The sequence below is a fragment of the Giraffa tippelskirchi genome, chromosome 1 (assembly GCF_054371585.1).
Source record: "Giraffa tippelskirchi isolate mGirTip1 chromosome 1, T2T-mGirTip1v1.2.pri, whole genome shotgun sequence".
NCBI classification, from domain to species: Eukaryota; Metazoa; Chordata; class Mammalia; order Artiodactyla; family Giraffidae; genus Giraffa; species Giraffa tippelskirchi.
The window spans coordinates 215905228-215922981 of NC_137275.1; the positions used below are offsets into that span (position 1 = coordinate 215905228).

The window sequence follows — 17754 nt, forward strand, 5'->3', positions numbered from 1 at the left end:
CCTGATAAGGATAGTGCAGAAGAAGAGAGAAAACTATAAATTCGCATCACTTATGCATATTGGTACAAAAATACTCAAAGAAAAGTAAGAAACAGAATCTAATGCCATATAAAAAAATAATGTACTATGACCAAGTGGGATTTATTTCAGGAAAAGGGGAGAGAAAGAGAGAACAAGAGAGAGAAATTTGAAATTATATCAAATTAAAAAGTCACAAGGAAATGAAATGAAAAAAAGGACATCTAGTAGTTAGGTTTCCTTTGTATTGTATTAATGGATAGGGTGAACTAAGAAGTGAGTGGTCTTTTGTCTGATTTCAGCCAAGGAGAGGGCCTTGGAGCCTCTTTGTCTGTAACCATGATTAGAATATGGTGGCCCTGAAACGGAAGAATGAGATGAACCCATTGCATCTAGAGCCACTTAAAATCCATTCAGTGATGAGTTCCAATTCCAAGGAACTTATTCATCTTTATTTATCCTCTGAGTATGGTTCTACCTAGCTGGGTCAACGATGTCATTATCTTATAAAGAACAACCATTTTCTCTCTCCCTGTTTGGCATATTACAGATGACTGGCTGCTATTCCATGCAAAATATACGCTGATTTTTGGCTTGGCCAATGGCAAGTATGAGTTTCTCAGGCTGATGGCTTATAAGAGAAGCAGGTTGACTTCAGACATACCTTTTCCACCCAGAAATGTTATTACAATATTTATCATTTTGTGGAAAATATCAGAAACCATGTTAAATTGTTTGTGGTCTTTACTGTCTTTTGTTTGGACTTCAATTCTGTGAACAGCAATCAGTTACAGGCGAAGTTTTATAAGGTCCCAAGAGATCCCAAATTATGCTGCTGTTAGAAAACCTGCTATCATAAGCCACTTCATCAGTCAAGCATTCTACCAGGGAACAGAGGAAAAGTGGCCTGTTCCTCTTCTTTAGATACTTTTTTGAATTTACCAACACTGTTTTAGAAGTAACTAAATGCAAGCAATCCTCTTCTAAAGAGAACAGAAAAACCAGCATTCTCTTAGTCATAAATGGTACGGTTTTAAAACCTCTAATTAGGAGCAGCCTAAATAGCGAGTTGGTTTTTCGAGGTAAATATTGTCAAGAAAAAAACGGCTACAAATCAACTATCTGGAAAGCACGGTTACTATTTTTATAGCCCTTCTATAACTCTATAAATAGGGTATCACTTTAGTTGTCCTCGATGTACACTTCACAGTTTGTCTTAGAAGGATATAACGGTTGTTCCAAGTTGAGAGTTCATTATTTTGTTGAAATTTTTCTTAAGACAAATTTGGTATCTAGTGACAACTACCGTGAGATTTTCGGGCTAAACGTTTGTGATCACATTGTATGGACAGAAATTGGGATTCAACCCTGGAGGGCAGATTTGTACAGTTCCCTTAGCTTAGCTCCCTAGACTCGGCTTAGCCCTATAACGGAGACAGGCAGCCTTCTTTCTGGCCACTGCTACTGCTACTGCTAAGTCACCTTAGTCGTGTCCGACTCTGTGCAACCCCATAGACGGCAGCCCACCAGGCTCCCCCGTCCCTGGGATTCTCCAGGCAAGAACACTGGAGTGGGTTGCCATTTCCTTCTCCAATGCATGAAAGTGAAAAGTGAAAGTGAAGTCGCTCAGTCGTGTCCGACTCTTAGCGACCCCATGGACTGCAGCCCACCAGGCTCCTCCGTCCATGGGATTTTCTAGGCAAGAGTACTGGAGTGGGGTGCCATTGCCTTCTCCTCTTTTCGGCCACAGATCCTTGTAATTCAACTGGCAACACAGATCAACTGTTTCCTAGGGATGGATGAGACAGAATTATCTGAACACATGGGCCCCATCATTTATCTAGCAACAATATTTAGGAAACATTTCCTGAAAAACATGGACTCCAGTTCATTCCTCCAAATAATCTAAACTAACTTAATCATACCCCCGAATCAAGTCAGATCAGCAGAGCACAGGCATCTCTAAGGCCCCTTTCCTTGTCCACCACCACAATGAAATGTGCTTTTCTAAGATACAACGAGCCATGTTGAGGGGCAATATAAGAAACATCATAAAATCCTCATAAAATGCTGCTCATACACTGAACTACTTATGAAACCCCCCAGAGTCAGAAATTTCTATATGTTGAAAATAACTTTACTTCTTTCCAAAAACACCATTTGTTGTAACCTTATGAGTCATGTAATGGCTTCCCTTCTGACTGGGTGGGTTGAAAACTTAAACCTAAATGTGCGAGCCACTGATGAAAAAGTAAATAGATTATAAGGATATAAATTATTCTTAGCCTTATCCTGACATCTTTTTTAGGTCCCTGAGTCTGTTTTGCATTCTTCTTTAGATTACCTACTTATTTTATATACCCATGCAGGTCACTTAGCTTTCCTGGTGACTCAGATAGTAAAGAATCTGCCTGCAACGTGGGAGACCCAGGTTCGATCCCTGGGTCGGGAAGATCTTCTGGAGGAGGCAATGGCAACCCACTCCAGTATTCTTGCCAGGTTAATCCCACCGACAGAGAAGCCTGGCGGGCTACAGTCCATGGGGTCACAAAGAGTCAGACACGACTGAGCAACTAACACTTTCCCTATGATGCAGGTCACTTAAAGTCCTAGAAAAAAAAGATGGGCTATAAATAAAAACTTTTGTTTGAAAAAAAATCTATATTTAACATTAATGCAATAAATCACAGAGGAAAGATCAACAGATTGGACTGCATGGAAACCTAAAACTTTTATACATAAAAGACATCATAAACAAAATTGTAAAAAATGATAAAATGTGAGAAGTATTTGACACAAATAATTTGACACCAATAATAAACTCTTACTCTATGAATAAGTTGTATATATCAATGAGAACACAGAGTTGAATAGATACATGAAATAACAATCGTAAAGAAATCAGTCAAGAAATTTGAGTGTTGAAATATATGAATCTGGAGAACTTAGAGTTACTTTCCTAACATACACTCCTAGAACTAGAATGGACCTTTCCCAATCAACTCTCTAACTTTACAGAGGTCATGTGTGTTAAAGCTTGCTAGTTACCTGTCTCCTGATTTTTACAAAAGAAAGAACAATTTTGGCCTCTCTCCACTCCCTACTCACTAACCCTCAAGGAATGAACAGTAAATAGGTAATCTGACAGGTAAGAAGAAGGTTACTATTCCTAGTGGGTGGAGTTCATATGTCATAGGTCACTGCCCAAAGCAGCAGATCCTTGCTGTTTGGGACCTGCCCAGGATCAGGCGCAAGGGACATGTGTATCTCGTCTCTGAGAAGTGAGTAACCGGTCTCTGCCCACTCCTTCCCCTTGGATCATCAGCCTGAGACTGGGTGGGTAAGCCAGGCAAGGGTCCCTGTGCAGACCCAACTACCCAAACTTCCAGAGGGAAAGACAGTAGGAAACCCCATTTTGCCACACATATCTAAGCCTCATTCTCCAGTATCACTCTTACTAGAACTGTGTTGGGGTAATTCCTGGGAACTTGCTCAGGCAAATAAAGTCGATACTTTACTTTTCACGTGTCAGTCTGCAGAAGTGGGGTAGGTAAGATTCACACTCTTCCACCTGCAACATGTGAATACACTGAGGTTATATAAAGACAAGAGCCACCACCGGGGAGCAAAGCACCACCAGGAAAGATGGAGGCTCTTGGTCTCTATACCTAGAATTGCAAGAAAAGATCAAGCACTGAGACTTCCCTGGTGGTCCAGTGGTTAAGACTCCGTGCTCCCAGCGCAGGGGGCCTGGGTTCCATCCCTGACCAGGGAACGAGAGCCCATGTACCACAACTAAGACTTTGTGTAGCCATGTAAAAAAAAATAATTAGATGAGGTATTGATAGATATTCAATTGCCAGGAAAATTTCACAAATCAGACAAAATGAGCGAGTTTCTTAGGCATGAGCACTTTGAATTATTTTGGCTACCACTTTTTTTTTTTTTTTGGTCTTTCTCTTTATCACGTCTTTTCTTCTAAGTAAAGGTTTTAATTTGCCCAGAAGTAGCTAAGTTGCTTGTGTGATTAGAGCAGTGCTGCTCAAAACATGGACTGGCAGCATCAACAAGGCCTGGAAACTTACTAGAAATGAACTTTTGAGGCCCGTGCTCCAGGCCTGCTGAGTCAGAACCTCTAGGATGGAGTCCAGGAACCTATGCTGTAATAAGCTCTCCAGGTGATTCTTGTGCCAGCTAAAGTTTGTGAAGCACAGAAAGATCATTAGTGGGAGATTTTGATGGATTTTAGAGAGCATCTAGGGGAACCAGACATTAGCAGACAACAGGAAATTAGCAGCCCCAAATTCTGATCCTCTTTATCTTGTTCAGAATGAAGAGATCTGAGAAAAGACTGAACCCATGGTTTGCCTACAGGCTCAGGAGTCACCCCAACACCACAGGCTCTCAAATTGCTCTGGATTGTTTTACAGAGCCCCAGACTGAGAAGATCAAACCAGTTAATCCTAAAGCATTGGAGCTTCAGCTTCAGCATCAGTCCTTGCAATCCACATGATGCAAAGAGGCAACTCACTGGAAAAGACCCTGAGCTGGGAAAGACTTAAGGCAGAAGAAGAAGAGGGCAACAGAGGATGAGATGGTTGGATGGCATCACCAGTTCAATGGACATGAACTTGGGCAAACTCTGGGAGACAGAAAGGGACAGGGAGGCCTCCAGACTTGCAGCCTGGAGGACTGCATGGACCCCTGCAGTCCATGGGGTCACAAGGAGTCGGACACGACTTAGCAACTGAACAATAACAACAGCCTGGGGATTCTAGAGCAGGGATTCTTCTTTGGTGAAAAGGGGATAAAATCCAGTGGGATTATTACAAACTCAAGTGCTGAGAAAAAGTCATAAAACATATCAGCTAGAACCCTTTCTTTCTAAAGATGAGATTTGCTCAAGCTCTGAAAAAGGAATGAAATCAGTTTATAAAAGAGATTTTGATCTTGCAAATAGGAACATTTGGAGAGGATGGAATAAAGTGAAGGAGGAGAAGAAAATTTGAAATCATATTCGGTTCAGTTCAGTCGCTCAGTCGTGTCCGACTGAGACTGTGACCCCATGGACTGCATGCAGCATGCCAGGCCTCCCTGTCCATCACCGACTCCTGGAGCTTGCTCAAACCCATGTCCATCGAGTCGGTGATGCCATTCAACCATCTCATCCTCTGTCATCCCCTTCTCCTCCCGCCTTCAATCTTTCCCAGCATCAGGGTCTTTTCAAATGAGTCAGTTCTTCCCATCAGATGGCCAAAGTATTGGAGTTTCAGCTTCAGTATCAGTTCTTCCAATGAATATTCGGGACTGATTTCCTTTAGGATGGACTGGTTGGATCTCCTTGCAGTCCAAGGGACTCTCAAGGGTCTTCTCCAACACCACAGTTCAAAAGCATCAATTCTGCAGCGCTCAGCTTTCTTTATAGTTCAACTCTCACATCCATACATGACCACTGGAAAAACCATAGCTTTGACTAAACAGACCTTTGTCGGCAAACTAATGTCTCTGCTTTTTAATATGCTGTCTAGGCTGGTCATAGCTTTTCTTCCAAGGAGCAAAATTGTCTTTTAATTTCATGGCTGCAGTCACCATCTGCAGTGATTTGGGAGCCCAAAAAAATAAAGTCTGTCACTGTTTCCATTGTTTCCCCATCTATTTGCCATGAAGTGATGGGACCAGATGCCATGATCTTCATTTTCTGAATGTTGAGTTTCAAGCCAACTTTTTCACTCTCCTCTTTCACTTTCATCAAGAGGCTCTTTAGTTCTTCACTTTCTGCCATAAGGGTGGTGTCATCTGCATATCTGAGGTTATTGATATTTCTCCCAGGAATCTTGATTCCACCTTGTCCTTCATCCAACCCAGCATTTCATATGATGTACTCTGCATATAAATTAGATAAGCAGGGTGAAAATATATAGCCTTGATGTACTCCTTTCCTGATTTGGAACCAGTCTGTTGTTCCATGTCCAGTTCTAACTGTTGCCTCTTAACCTGTACACAGATTTCTCAGGAGACAGGCCAGGTGGTCTGGTATTCCCATCTCTTTCAGAATTTTCCAGTTTATTGTGATCCACACAGTCAAAGGCTTTGGCATAGTCAATAAAGCAGAAATAAATGTTTTTCTGGAACTCTCTTGCTTTTTCAGTGATCCAATGGATGTTGGCAATTTGATACCTTGTTCCTCTGCCTTTTCTAAATCCAGCTTGAACATCTAGAAGTTCATGGTTCACGTAATGTTGAAGCCAGGCTTGGAGAATTTTGAGCATTACTTTGCTAGGATGTGAGATGAGTGCAATTGTGTGGTAGTTTGAACATTCTTTGGCATTGCCCTTCTTTGGGATTGGAATGAAAACTGACCTTTTCCAGTCCTGTGGCCACTGATGAGTTTTCCAAATTTGCTGACATATCGAGTGCAGCACTTTCACAGCATCATCTTTCAGGATTTGAAATAGCTCAACTGGAATTCCATCACCTCCACTAGTTTTATTCATAGTGATGTTTCCTAAGGCCCACTTGACTTCACATTCCAGGATGTCTGGCTCTACTCTAGTGATCACACCATCGTGGTTATCTGGGTCATGAAGATCTCTTTTGTATAGTTCTTCTGTGTATTCTTGCCACCTCTTCTTAATATCTTCTGCTTCTTTTAGGTCCATACCATTTCTGTCCTTTATTGAGCCCATCTTTGCATGAAATGTTCCCTTGGTATCTCTACTTTTCTTGAAGAGATCTCTAGTCTTTCCCATTCTACTGTTTTCCTCTATTGCTTTGCATTGATCACTGAGGAAGGCTTTCTTATCTCTCCTTGCTACTCTTTGGAACTCTGCATTCAGATGCTTATATCTTTCCTTTTCTCCTGTGCCTTTAGCTTCTCTTCTTTTCTCAGCTATTTGCAAGGCCTTCTCAGACAACCATCTTGCCTTTTTGCATTTCTTCTTCTTGGGGATGGTTTTGATCACCACCTCCTGTACAACGTCATTAGCCCAGCTACAATAACTACAATAAAGAAAAACTACAATAAGGAAAAGGAGATATATCCAAATGTAACTGCTCTAAAGAGACTAGTAAAGGTAGAAATACTCACTAGGTCAGGGAAATGGCTGAAAATCATCAAGGAAAAGAATAAAAGGGCTATTCTGGAGAAAAAATAAAATTATCCCCCAAAAGGTGGGATCAGAGTTAAGTATTATTCTATCAAGAAGGGTCCTCTGACAGTTGTAAATAGCTAACCCAGTGTAAGCACTAACAGGGAACTTTTCAATAAAAGTGTGGAGTTGTGGTACTATGTAGTTACAGAAAATGTGACATATTCAATAAGAGGAAGACTAGAAAGATCACTGTAGAATTCTTTAGGCATCATTAAGTGAGTTTCAAGGTGACATTGTTCTTAGAGCTGAAACACCAGCTATGGCACAGACTATAAGGATGTCTGCCCGGGAAATACACGGATTTAAAACTTGAAAAGAAGAAACAGAAAAGCAGAGATGTAAGGAGGAATCAGGGTGCCTGACCCTTGATCAGGCCCAGGCTGAGGTCATAGACTGAACTGAACAGAAATAAATACCTCCTAACAAAAGGGAAGGTGGGAAGAATTTATTTGAACACTGACTGAAGCAAGGCATCGTTCTTGCTCTATGAAGACCTCACAGGCAGAATCCAAAGTTATATGTTAGGAGAACAAAAATCTAAGTACAAAAACAGAAAGCAAATATAGAGAAGGTAGGTACTAATCTATAGCAAATGGTATTAGCCAGGCCTGGGGAAGAAGAAGGAATAGAAACAGCTGGCATGGAAGGTTGAAAGCCTACCACTCAGCTAGCCTGACAGAGCAGAATGGAACACTTAGGAGGCCCTGGAACACTGGAGGATTATCCCTCCCAATGCAGGAAAGGAAAGGGTGATAGGAAGGAATGCTTCAGTTCCCATCCAAGAAACATGGGCAGTTCAAGTCCTAGAAATTCAGTTCTAAGGAAAGGTGGGGTTTGGGTGAAAAATCACTAACCTAGGGGACTTCCTGGACCACATCAGACCAATGAAAGCACAAGTTCCAGAAACTCAACAGCAGCTCAAGGATCAGAGGAGGGTAATTTTCCAGGAAAGACAAAGGAAACCACTTAACCAGGAAGCAGGACTCAGAAGCAAGGCATTCAATAATAGGAAGTCACTTGGATTAGAACAATTCTTGGGAGCTTTCTGGGGACAGAGAAATTCAGAGAAAAGAGCAGGAAGTTGGGACTGTGTTGCAAGACAATACATTTCTTACTTTTTTTTTTTAATGAACTGTGAGTTTATTGCAATACTTTTCTCCCCATTTGGCATGTACCTTTCTTTCTGTATATAGAAGTATAGTTAATTTACAAGGCTGTGTTAGTTTCAAGTGTACAGCAAAGTGATCCAAGTATACAATTTATATATATATACACACACATATATATACACATATACTTTTCAGATTCTTTCCCATTATACATTATTACAAGATATTGAATATAGTTCTCTGTGCTATATAGTAGGTTCTTGCTGCTTTCCTACCTTATATATGTTGTTCTGTTATTTAGTGGCTAAGTTGTGTCTGACTCTTTTGTGACCCTATGGACTGTAGCCCGCCAGTCTCCTCTGTCCATGCGATACTGCAGGGCCATTTCTTCTCCAGGGGATCTTTCCAACCCAGAGATTGACTCCCAGTCTCCTGCATCTCCTGCACTGGCAGGTGGATTCTTTACCACTGAGCCAACAGTGAAGCCCTACCTTATATATAGTAATGTGTATATGTTAATGCCCAATTCTTCATTTATCTCTGCCCCTTGCCTCTGCTGAAGCCTCTCAGATGGCTCAATGGTAAAGAATCTACCTGCCAATGCAGGAGACGCAGGTTCAGTGCTTGGGTCAGGTAGATCCCCTGAAGAAGGAAATGGCAACCCACTCCAGTATCCAATGCACAGAGAAGTCTGGCAGGCTATGGTCACTGTGGTTGCAAAAGAGTCGGACACGACTTAGCAACTAAACAGCAAGTGCCGCCTGCTATCCCCCTCTCTGGCAACCATAAGTTTGTTTTCCATGTCAATGAGTCCATTTCTGTTTAAGACAATGCATTTCACTTGAAGAGTTTCCTACTATAGATATAGGATGTCCTGCTCACAGAGAAAGGAGGCTCTTTCATCACACAGATCAAGATCTTTAGCAACGGTGGAGGGTGGGAGAAACAGGGCCTGAAGGAGAAATGAAAATACAAGGTTCTAAATACGTGGGATAGACAACAAGAAAGACGTGGAGCCACCACGGGCAAAGCTCCAAAATGTTCAGAGAGAGTAGATTTCCTCCCCCTACAACAGATGAGCAGCCTGAGGTCAGACTGAATCCAAGTAACTTCATGAGAAGAGATTTCCCAAGTTAAGTTGAAATTCATGGGGGGTGGAATTCAGATTGCTTAGTGACCTACACAGGCTGACACATCACATGGTAGATTATACTCACTATGGATAATCTGGGGTCCACCTTGCAAAGGAGGAGATAACAACAGTCTCACTTTCCGAACTTGGCAGCAAGACTCCCTCATTATACTCAAGCTACAGACCTCATCTCCTACCACTTTCTCCAACTCACTCTGCTCCAGCCATGCTGGCTTCCCTGATGTTCCCAGAACATGCCAAGGACATGCCTGTCACATGGTGTTCCCCTCACTTCCTTCAAACCTGTGCTTAAATGTCTCTTTACAATAGAGGCCCTCCCTGACCATCAACTGCCAGTCCCTTTGCCAAATTTTATTCTTCATCTTACCACTTAGCCCCACCTAAAATATGATATATTTCCTTACTTGTTTATCTGCCTCCTCTCCAACCTCCTGACTCCAACCCCATGACAGCTGAGACTGTTTTATTACTGCTACATTGTCAGCTATCAGAACCTGCCTGACACACAATAGATAAGAAATGAACATTTATTAAACGAATGCATTTACACACCCATGGCATTTGAAGTTTCTGCTCATGGTCCAAGGCTGACAAAAGCAAAGTGGGTCTGGACTAACATGCGCTAGGTTCTAGGAACAAAATTTTTCTTTTTCTCGAGCACTAATATTTAGTAAAAAGCAGTAGATGCACTGATTAAAAATGAGGGCCCTGGAGCCAGACCGTGTTCAAATTCCACTTGTACCTCTCACAAGTTTTGTGGTCTTGGGCAAGTTGCTTAACTTCTCTGTGCCTCATGGTCCTTATCTGTAAAAGGGGAGTAATAGCAATGCCTTCCTCAGAAGGCTGGGTAGGTTCGGGTTGACTCAAGGATAGCACTTTGAACAATGGCTGGACATCTTCAGTGCGCAAAAAACAAAGTTAGAGCTGATACTGTGTATAAAACAGACGAGAACCTCCTGATGGCTCAGGGAACTCGGCTCTGTGTGACCTAAATGGGAAGGAAATCCAAGCAAGAGGGGAGCTATGTATACGTATGGCTGATTCACTTCACTATACAGCAGAAACTAACACAACACTGTAAAGCAACTATATTCCAATAAAAACTAATTTAAACACATGAGTAAATAAAGCTAGTACGATTGTCATCATCATTATTATGTACTAGGAACTGTTTTAAACACTTTAGTTGCATTCTGTCACATAACGAATCACGCAGAAGGTAACTGAGGCCCGGGAGAAAGACAAACATAGCTAATCCATCGGGTTTTTCTCACTGACATTCACACAACATAGAATTAACCACTTCAATGCATACAATTCAGTGGTACTTAGTACACTCACAGTGTTGTACAGCTGGCACATCATTTTGCTTTTCTATGTTCTGTATCTCTGGGACTCACGCTGAGAAATGGAAAGATGCAGCTTGGGATAATTCAAGATTACTTCAACTTTGGAGGCACCTTAGGAGTCATATAGGCTTTCCAGGTGGCTCAGTGATAAAGAATCCGCCTGCCAATGCAGGAGCTCAACAGACGCAGGTTCAGTCCCTGGGTTGGGAAGATCCCTTGGAGGAGGAAATGGCAATCTGCCCCAGTATTCTTGCCTGGAGAATCCCACGGACAGAGAAGCCTGGCAGGGTACTGTTCATGGGGTCGCAAAGAGCTGGGCCCGATTGAGCGACTGAGCACCACCTCCACCAAGAAGTAACATCTATTACAAAAGACAAGATTTCTAGGATGTAACGGCTAGAACACACACTCCACCGCAAGCAGGCCCCTCTGACAGAGGCTCTGCAGAGAAAACACTGGGGGGGAAAGAATCTGGAACTCGAGTGCCTTCACACATTAATCTACAAGGAGAAGTAGGTGTTAATTTCAGACTTTTATTCCTCTGAGGATTGAACAGTTGGAGGAAATGTATATTCAAATTGTGAGCGTTATTCTGTAGCTGGAAATGGATGTGGGGGCTAGGCTTATGCTGTGAGGAGGTATTCATCATGCATGTCTGTTGATACCAAGCATAATCTGAGATGGAAAATAAAATAGTGAATTTTCATCCTCCTGTACTGCATGGCCCTCACTTGTGTCTATTATATTTCAGAGCCTTCCAAGCACAAAGACCAAAGTGTTCACTCCCAACCCGCAAAGATCAGTGGGTGAACAGGATAAAGGCCTCAGGAAGGTAGGAACAAGACCTACCTTATTTTACTGTTTTCCTTCAAAGAGGGCAGCCTCTCTGCCTGGCTGCCCATAAATTTGTCCCTTAAACTCTACTGATAAAAGAACAAAAGAAATTAATTGTAGAAGGACTTCCCTGGCAGCCCAGTGGTTAAGACTCAGCGCTTCCAATGCAGTGGCTGCGGGTTTGATCCCTGGTCAGGAAACTAAAGATGCTGAATGCCCTGCAGCACCGCGAAAAAAGAAATTAATTGTAGCGACATCAGCATCTCTCGCCACTAGGGGGAGCTGTGGAGTTGACACAGCCGCCTCTACTGGGAAAGGAAATCAACCCTGAATATTTATTGAAAGGACAGATGCTCAAGCTGAAGCTCCAATATTTTGGCCACCTGATGTGAAGAGTCGACTCATTGGAAAAGATTCTGATTCTGGGAAAGACTGAAGGCAGGAGGAGAAGGGGGCAACAGAGGATGAGATGACTGGATGGCATCACTGACCCAATGGACACGAGTTTGAGCAAGCTCCAGGAGATAGTGAAGGACAGGGAAGCCTGGCGTGCTGCAGTCCATGGGGTTGCAAAGAGTTGGACACGACTGAGTGACTAAACAACAACAACACAAGCTACAGGGGAAGGAGCCTGATCTGCTTTAGGCCACTGTTCTCTGCGTCGGGTTAATGTGCTTGTACAAGACCCAGTCAGGTGGCCTCTTTGTCCCCTCAATGCCCGACACAGTGGAGCTCACATTTCCAAACTCCTGGAAGTTGGTTCTAGTTGCCCATGATGTCTACCTGTAGGGTTCAGCTGTCATAAATTTGAGGTGAAAGATAGAAAGCCTTACACAATGCTCGATCCATTACTTCTAGAGATTCCTGAGTAAAGTATTCAGCTCCTGGTCTGTACCCTCTCTGAGCCAGCACCCCTGTAGGGGAGGGAAGATTCAGAGACCTTACACCCCAGACAAAACTGGCAGTTTGTTAGACCAAGAACCCAGGTCTCCTGCCTCCAAGACTAGCATTCTTTATGCTCCCCCGTGTCGTGTAGTTCAATACACATATTTAACTTGTTGTCTTAAGACACCAAACAGAAAGACATCCTCACCTACCTGCTGGTGCGGTGGTTACCGTTGTTTGCACTGACGGCCGCTCCGGAGATCCCAGGAGGGTGACATTCACTGTGTAGTCAGTTGCTGGATACAGATCTAAACACACCACTGCCGTCTGTTCCCTCGTTGTAAAGTTAAACGATGTTGCATGATAAAAACTATTCAGATACCGCCTTCGACCTAGAACTTGAAACTGTCGTGAGATTAAAAGAAAGGGATGCATTAAATTTGTTTGGCTTGCAGATACCTATACTACAAGCAAAATGGAAAGAAAGCAAGGAGCTTCCTTCTACTTATCCTCACCTACATAGAATTATTTTTAATACAATAGCAAGCTAAACTGGGTGACAACTTTACAAAGCTACCCTACCTAGGCTATGCAACCTCCCCCTCAACCAGCTATAAGACTAAGCTTAAAATGCATAACTATATCTCTGATGAACCAAATGTCAAGCTAGTCTACAGTAATATCTTGAGCCTACCTAGGTGACAGAGATTGCACTAGGGTTACTGGGAAAAATCCTTATCATTCATAAGGAATCCATAGACAAGTCTCTAGAACAGACATTTTAAACTTTTATGAGGACAACCCCAAAGTATCTGCCTTTGGAATGCATAATTGAGCAACTGAGCCACGGTGCTTCACTTGAGCCTGCCTATTAGAGCTCTGGAAAAGAGCTTTCGGTACAAGGCGTCATCACACACAGTGTTAACCCAATAATACTCTAGCCACCACCAACTCAAGATGTACATATAATATAGGGGCTTATAAAGGAAAAAAAACATGTAAAAGTCCCAGATCATATGATCATCTGGTGCTTTAGCTGGACGTACATGTTTTTAGAGTTTCTTTTGATGCTGGTGTCACTGACTCTTCCATCCTCTACCCTTCCTCATCACAGTCATTCTTCCACCTGACTCTGACACCTGGCTCATTGAGAGATTCCTCTCTCCCCCAATTCCTAGCATTCTCTTGGGTAACATGAAAGTCCTTATATAGACAAGCCATCAAAACTTGGTCTCAGAGTGCCTTGAGTTCACTGCTGTGAAGCTCCTCCACTCCACATGAGCTACCCATATCCACAGCCACATCCTAGACCATGTCCTCCTCTGAGCTGCTCCACCAGGATCTCCCAATCCCCTATTCTTCTGGGCCACTTGCTCCCACTCTGATTGCTCTCAGGAAATCCCCCAAGATTTCCTCACTCAAAAGAAAGTGAAAAGAAAGTGAAGTCACTCAGTCATGTCCAACTCTTTGCGACCCCGTGGACTGTAGCCCACCAGGCTCCTCCGTCCATGGGATTCTCCAGGCAAGAATACTGGAGTGCCTTGCCATTTTCCTTCTCCAGGGGATCTTCCCACCCAGCGATCGAACCCAGGACTCCTGCATTGCAGGCAGATGCTTTAAGCTCTGAGGCACCAAGGAAGCCTCAAAACTGTCTACCCCTCCTCACTCAAAACTGTCTACCAATATTCTAACACCCCCACCCTCAGCTTCCCCACCTGTCTCAAAAAAACCATTGTTATATCACTTCTATCATTCTCCTTGCCTGATACCCTCAACACCCTTACCCTTTGTTCTCAATGTCACCCATTCTTGAAAACTGAAAGCACTCAGTCCATCCAGACGTTTGACCTCACCCACTTCTACCTTTAGACTGCTGCCACCTGCTGGAGAAAAACCTCACAACTGTGGAGCCTGCATTTCTACAAAGTCTGTCTCACTCTAAACTACCCGTACTTTAGTCTATAAACAAAAATTACTTTCTAGTTAACAGACTTGAAATCACAAAGTTTGAATAATTTTATAATATAGTCCTTTTACTTAACAACATATTGTAAAGTTTTTCTCTATCATTAACTAATCCTATAAATGGATAGACTGCCTGTTACTTGCCAGGCAGAATATACAGTGTTGGGTATATAACAGTAAATAAGATACAGGTCCCAACCTCAAGGAACTCACAGGTAAGTATCCAGGAAAATAAAATACCCAAGAATAAGTGTTACAACATGTGAAGCTGGAGGAGTACCCAGGAGGGACACCTAACCTTCCTCTTTAGGGATCAGGGAAGGCTTCCTCATCTTAATTGTGGACTGAAGTGGAAATTAGCATTAACCATGTGAGTTGAGGATGTGAAAAGTCAGGATAGGAAAAACAATTCATAGAAGGGACGGCATTTGGGGGAAGAGGTCAGTGAAGGCCTCCCACCAGGGAGATGACCAAGCTGATCACTGAAGGACAAGCAAGAGTTAGCCAGGTACAATGAGGGAGAGAAGGGTTTTGCAGGTAGAGAGTCACATATGTGAAGACACAGTGCTAAAGGAAGCACAGGAAGCTTGTAGGGGGTGGGGTACAGGGCCCAGAGCTTCGAGAATAGATTAGCCCTAACTAAATCGACTCAGGAGTCTTGGGAGATGGAGATGGTCACGGAAGTCAAGACAATGGGTAAGACACCCAAATACAGGTACATTATGACAAGAGAACAGAGAAGGCACAATCTTTGGGGTAATCAAATTTAAGAGATAGACAGAAGAGAGATCTTGTAAAGGAGACTGAGAGGGCTCAGACCAAAAGAGATAAAGAGACTATTTCAATGGGAATACTGGTCCACAGCAGCAAATGCTGTCCAGCAGGAAGCAGAAGATATTTCAAGTCTGCATAGTGTTCTATCTGATGAATGTATGATTATTTATTTGAACAAATCCCTATTAATGGACATTTAAGTTGTTTTCAATTTCCCCTAATATAAATAAAGCTTCAGAGGATAGTTTAATCTTTCTGTATATGTCTGCATAATAAATTATAGTACATGTCTGAAAATTTATTGATAGACCCGAACAAGTAACCATTCTGGAAAATCATGCCAATTTAAGTGCCCACAGCTGTGTGTAATAGGATTCACTCCAAGTTTATAGAAAGACTATGGTAACTCATGGTTTATATTTTTTTTGAGACATAACACATGCTCATGTGTGTTTTGGCAGCAAGTATATTCTCTTTTGCTAACTCCCTTTGACCGTTCACTTCTTTCCAATGGATTCATTAAGAGGGTTTCACATGTTACTTAATCTTTGTCTGACATATTAAAAAAAATAGCAATTTTTTAAATTGAACTCTTTAATCATTTTAGTGTAGGACATGAAGTAAGAATCATTTATCCTCTTAACCAAGTTGTTAACCAATTGTCTCCAAACCATTTATTTCTGTATTCGTTTGAAAACCCATCTTTATTTTATATTACTTAGGTACCTGGATATATTTCTAGGTCCAGTGTTCTTTCCAGTATAAAAATTTGAGTATTTCACTCACCTGTTTATCCTTCAGTGCCTCCACACAGACATCAAAATAAGATCCAAGCTCAAAAGCACAGGATACAAGGATGATCAGGCCACTACTCAGATTTTTGTCTCATTTCTTCCCATCTCCCTTGTTTTCTCTGTTCCTCCAAAAAGCCACATTCTCGATTATCCAATAAGCTACTCTACTTGCCCACAGTGCCCTTCTTTCACCGCATCCAACATCTTTCATCTGGTGAATTACCTACTGCCTATGACTCGGCATCGTTTCTGTTTCTTGTTAAAAGAAAACTGTACCTTAACATATAGACACTTACATACAATCTCCTATTCCATTTATTTACTTTTTATCAAAACTCTCATTATACCACATTGTAGTTGTCTGTTTACATGTTTGCTTATATTAATTCGGATCAGAACTTCCAGGTCCTAACACATGACATTCTTCTGGCAAATGGTTGATGAATTAATTCTAATTTAATACTTAGTCTATGTTCTGCCAGATGATTTGGTAGGCACTAAACTGTATGGATGTGAGAGTTGGACTATAAAGAAAGCTGAGCACCGAAGAATCGATGCTTTTGAACTGTGGTGTTGGAGAAGACTCTTGAGAATCCCTTGGACTGCAAGGAGATCCAACCAGTCCATCCTAAAGGAGATCAGTCCTGAATATTCATTGGAAGGACTGATGCTGAAGCTGAAACTCCAATACTTTGGCCACCTGATGGGAAGAACTGACTTATTTGAAAAGACCCTGATGCTGGGAAGGATTGAAGGTGGGAGAAGAAGGGGACGACAGAGGATGAGATGGTTAGATGCCATCACCAACTCAATGGACATGAGTTTGAGTAGGCTCTGGGAGTTGGTGATAGACAGGGAAGCCTGGCATGCTGCAGTCCATGGGGTCTCAAAGAATCGGACATGACTGAGCCACTCAACTGAACTGAACTGAACTGAACAAAATTAGAAAGTTCCAAGCAGTTAACTGGAGACTTCCTCTGAATATAAAGCCATCTAAGTGTAGATATTCTTTCTTCCCAATAAACAGAAAAGGTAAATCAGATATGAATGTCACTATTTTTTTACATATTAATTTTTCAAGTACTAGGAACTCTGTTATGCTATATGAGAATTTGGATTGAGTGAATGCAACAGGATAGAATAAAGATCATTCTGTGGCAGATTTGCAGAATTTGCCTGAGCTGAACTGAAACTGACCCAAAAATACAAATCTCAGTTCCTACCTGATTATACTCACAATTTGACTTGAGATTTGTGATGTTTATAAATTCAAGTTAAATGAGAACCAACAGCCCTGCAAGAAGTTTCTTTAAAACCCACATCCATGTATGAATTTGATGACAAAACCAGCTGCGACTAACACACCAAAATATTAGTAAAATATATGTGAAATATCAGAGAAAATGATAGCAAATCACTAAATATAATATCTTCCTTCAATTTAGTCCCTCACTTGCAGCTGACTGCATCCATCTCTAGAAATAAAAATTAAACAGTCTAGAAGTTCATTCTATTAGTGTGTTTAAATACTCTGGATCCCCACTTGGAGAGCACCCACATTTTTAAGTGACACAATTTATTAAGAATAGCATAAGAGATCTTCTTACTTGATATACTTGTTCTGATCCAACTTTCCTAGAATGCCTGTTCAATTTCAAGCAAACTTCATTAAATATTGAAATATTGAAAATCCCATCATCTTCTAAGAGATCATCACCTAAA

General features: G+C 41.9%; 1 protein-coding gene across 7 annotated transcripts in view; it reads right to left on the bottom strand.

Annotated features, from left to right (window-relative positions):
• Positions 1-17754, bottom strand: part of SUSD1 (sushi domain containing 1) — a 132871-nt gene that overhangs the window by 44638 nt on the left and 70479 nt on the right. For all 7 annotated transcript variants that reach the window (XM_081526699.1, XM_081526661.1, XM_081526694.1 and 4 more), the window contains 2 exons: positions 17640-17749; positions 12712-12904 (listed from right to left, as the gene is read on the bottom strand). In XM_081526699.1, coding sequence (XP_081382825.1) covers positions 12712-12904; positions 17640-17749 — 303 coding nt within the window. The remainder of the gene's footprint in view (positions 1-12711; positions 12905-17639; positions 17750-17754) is intronic.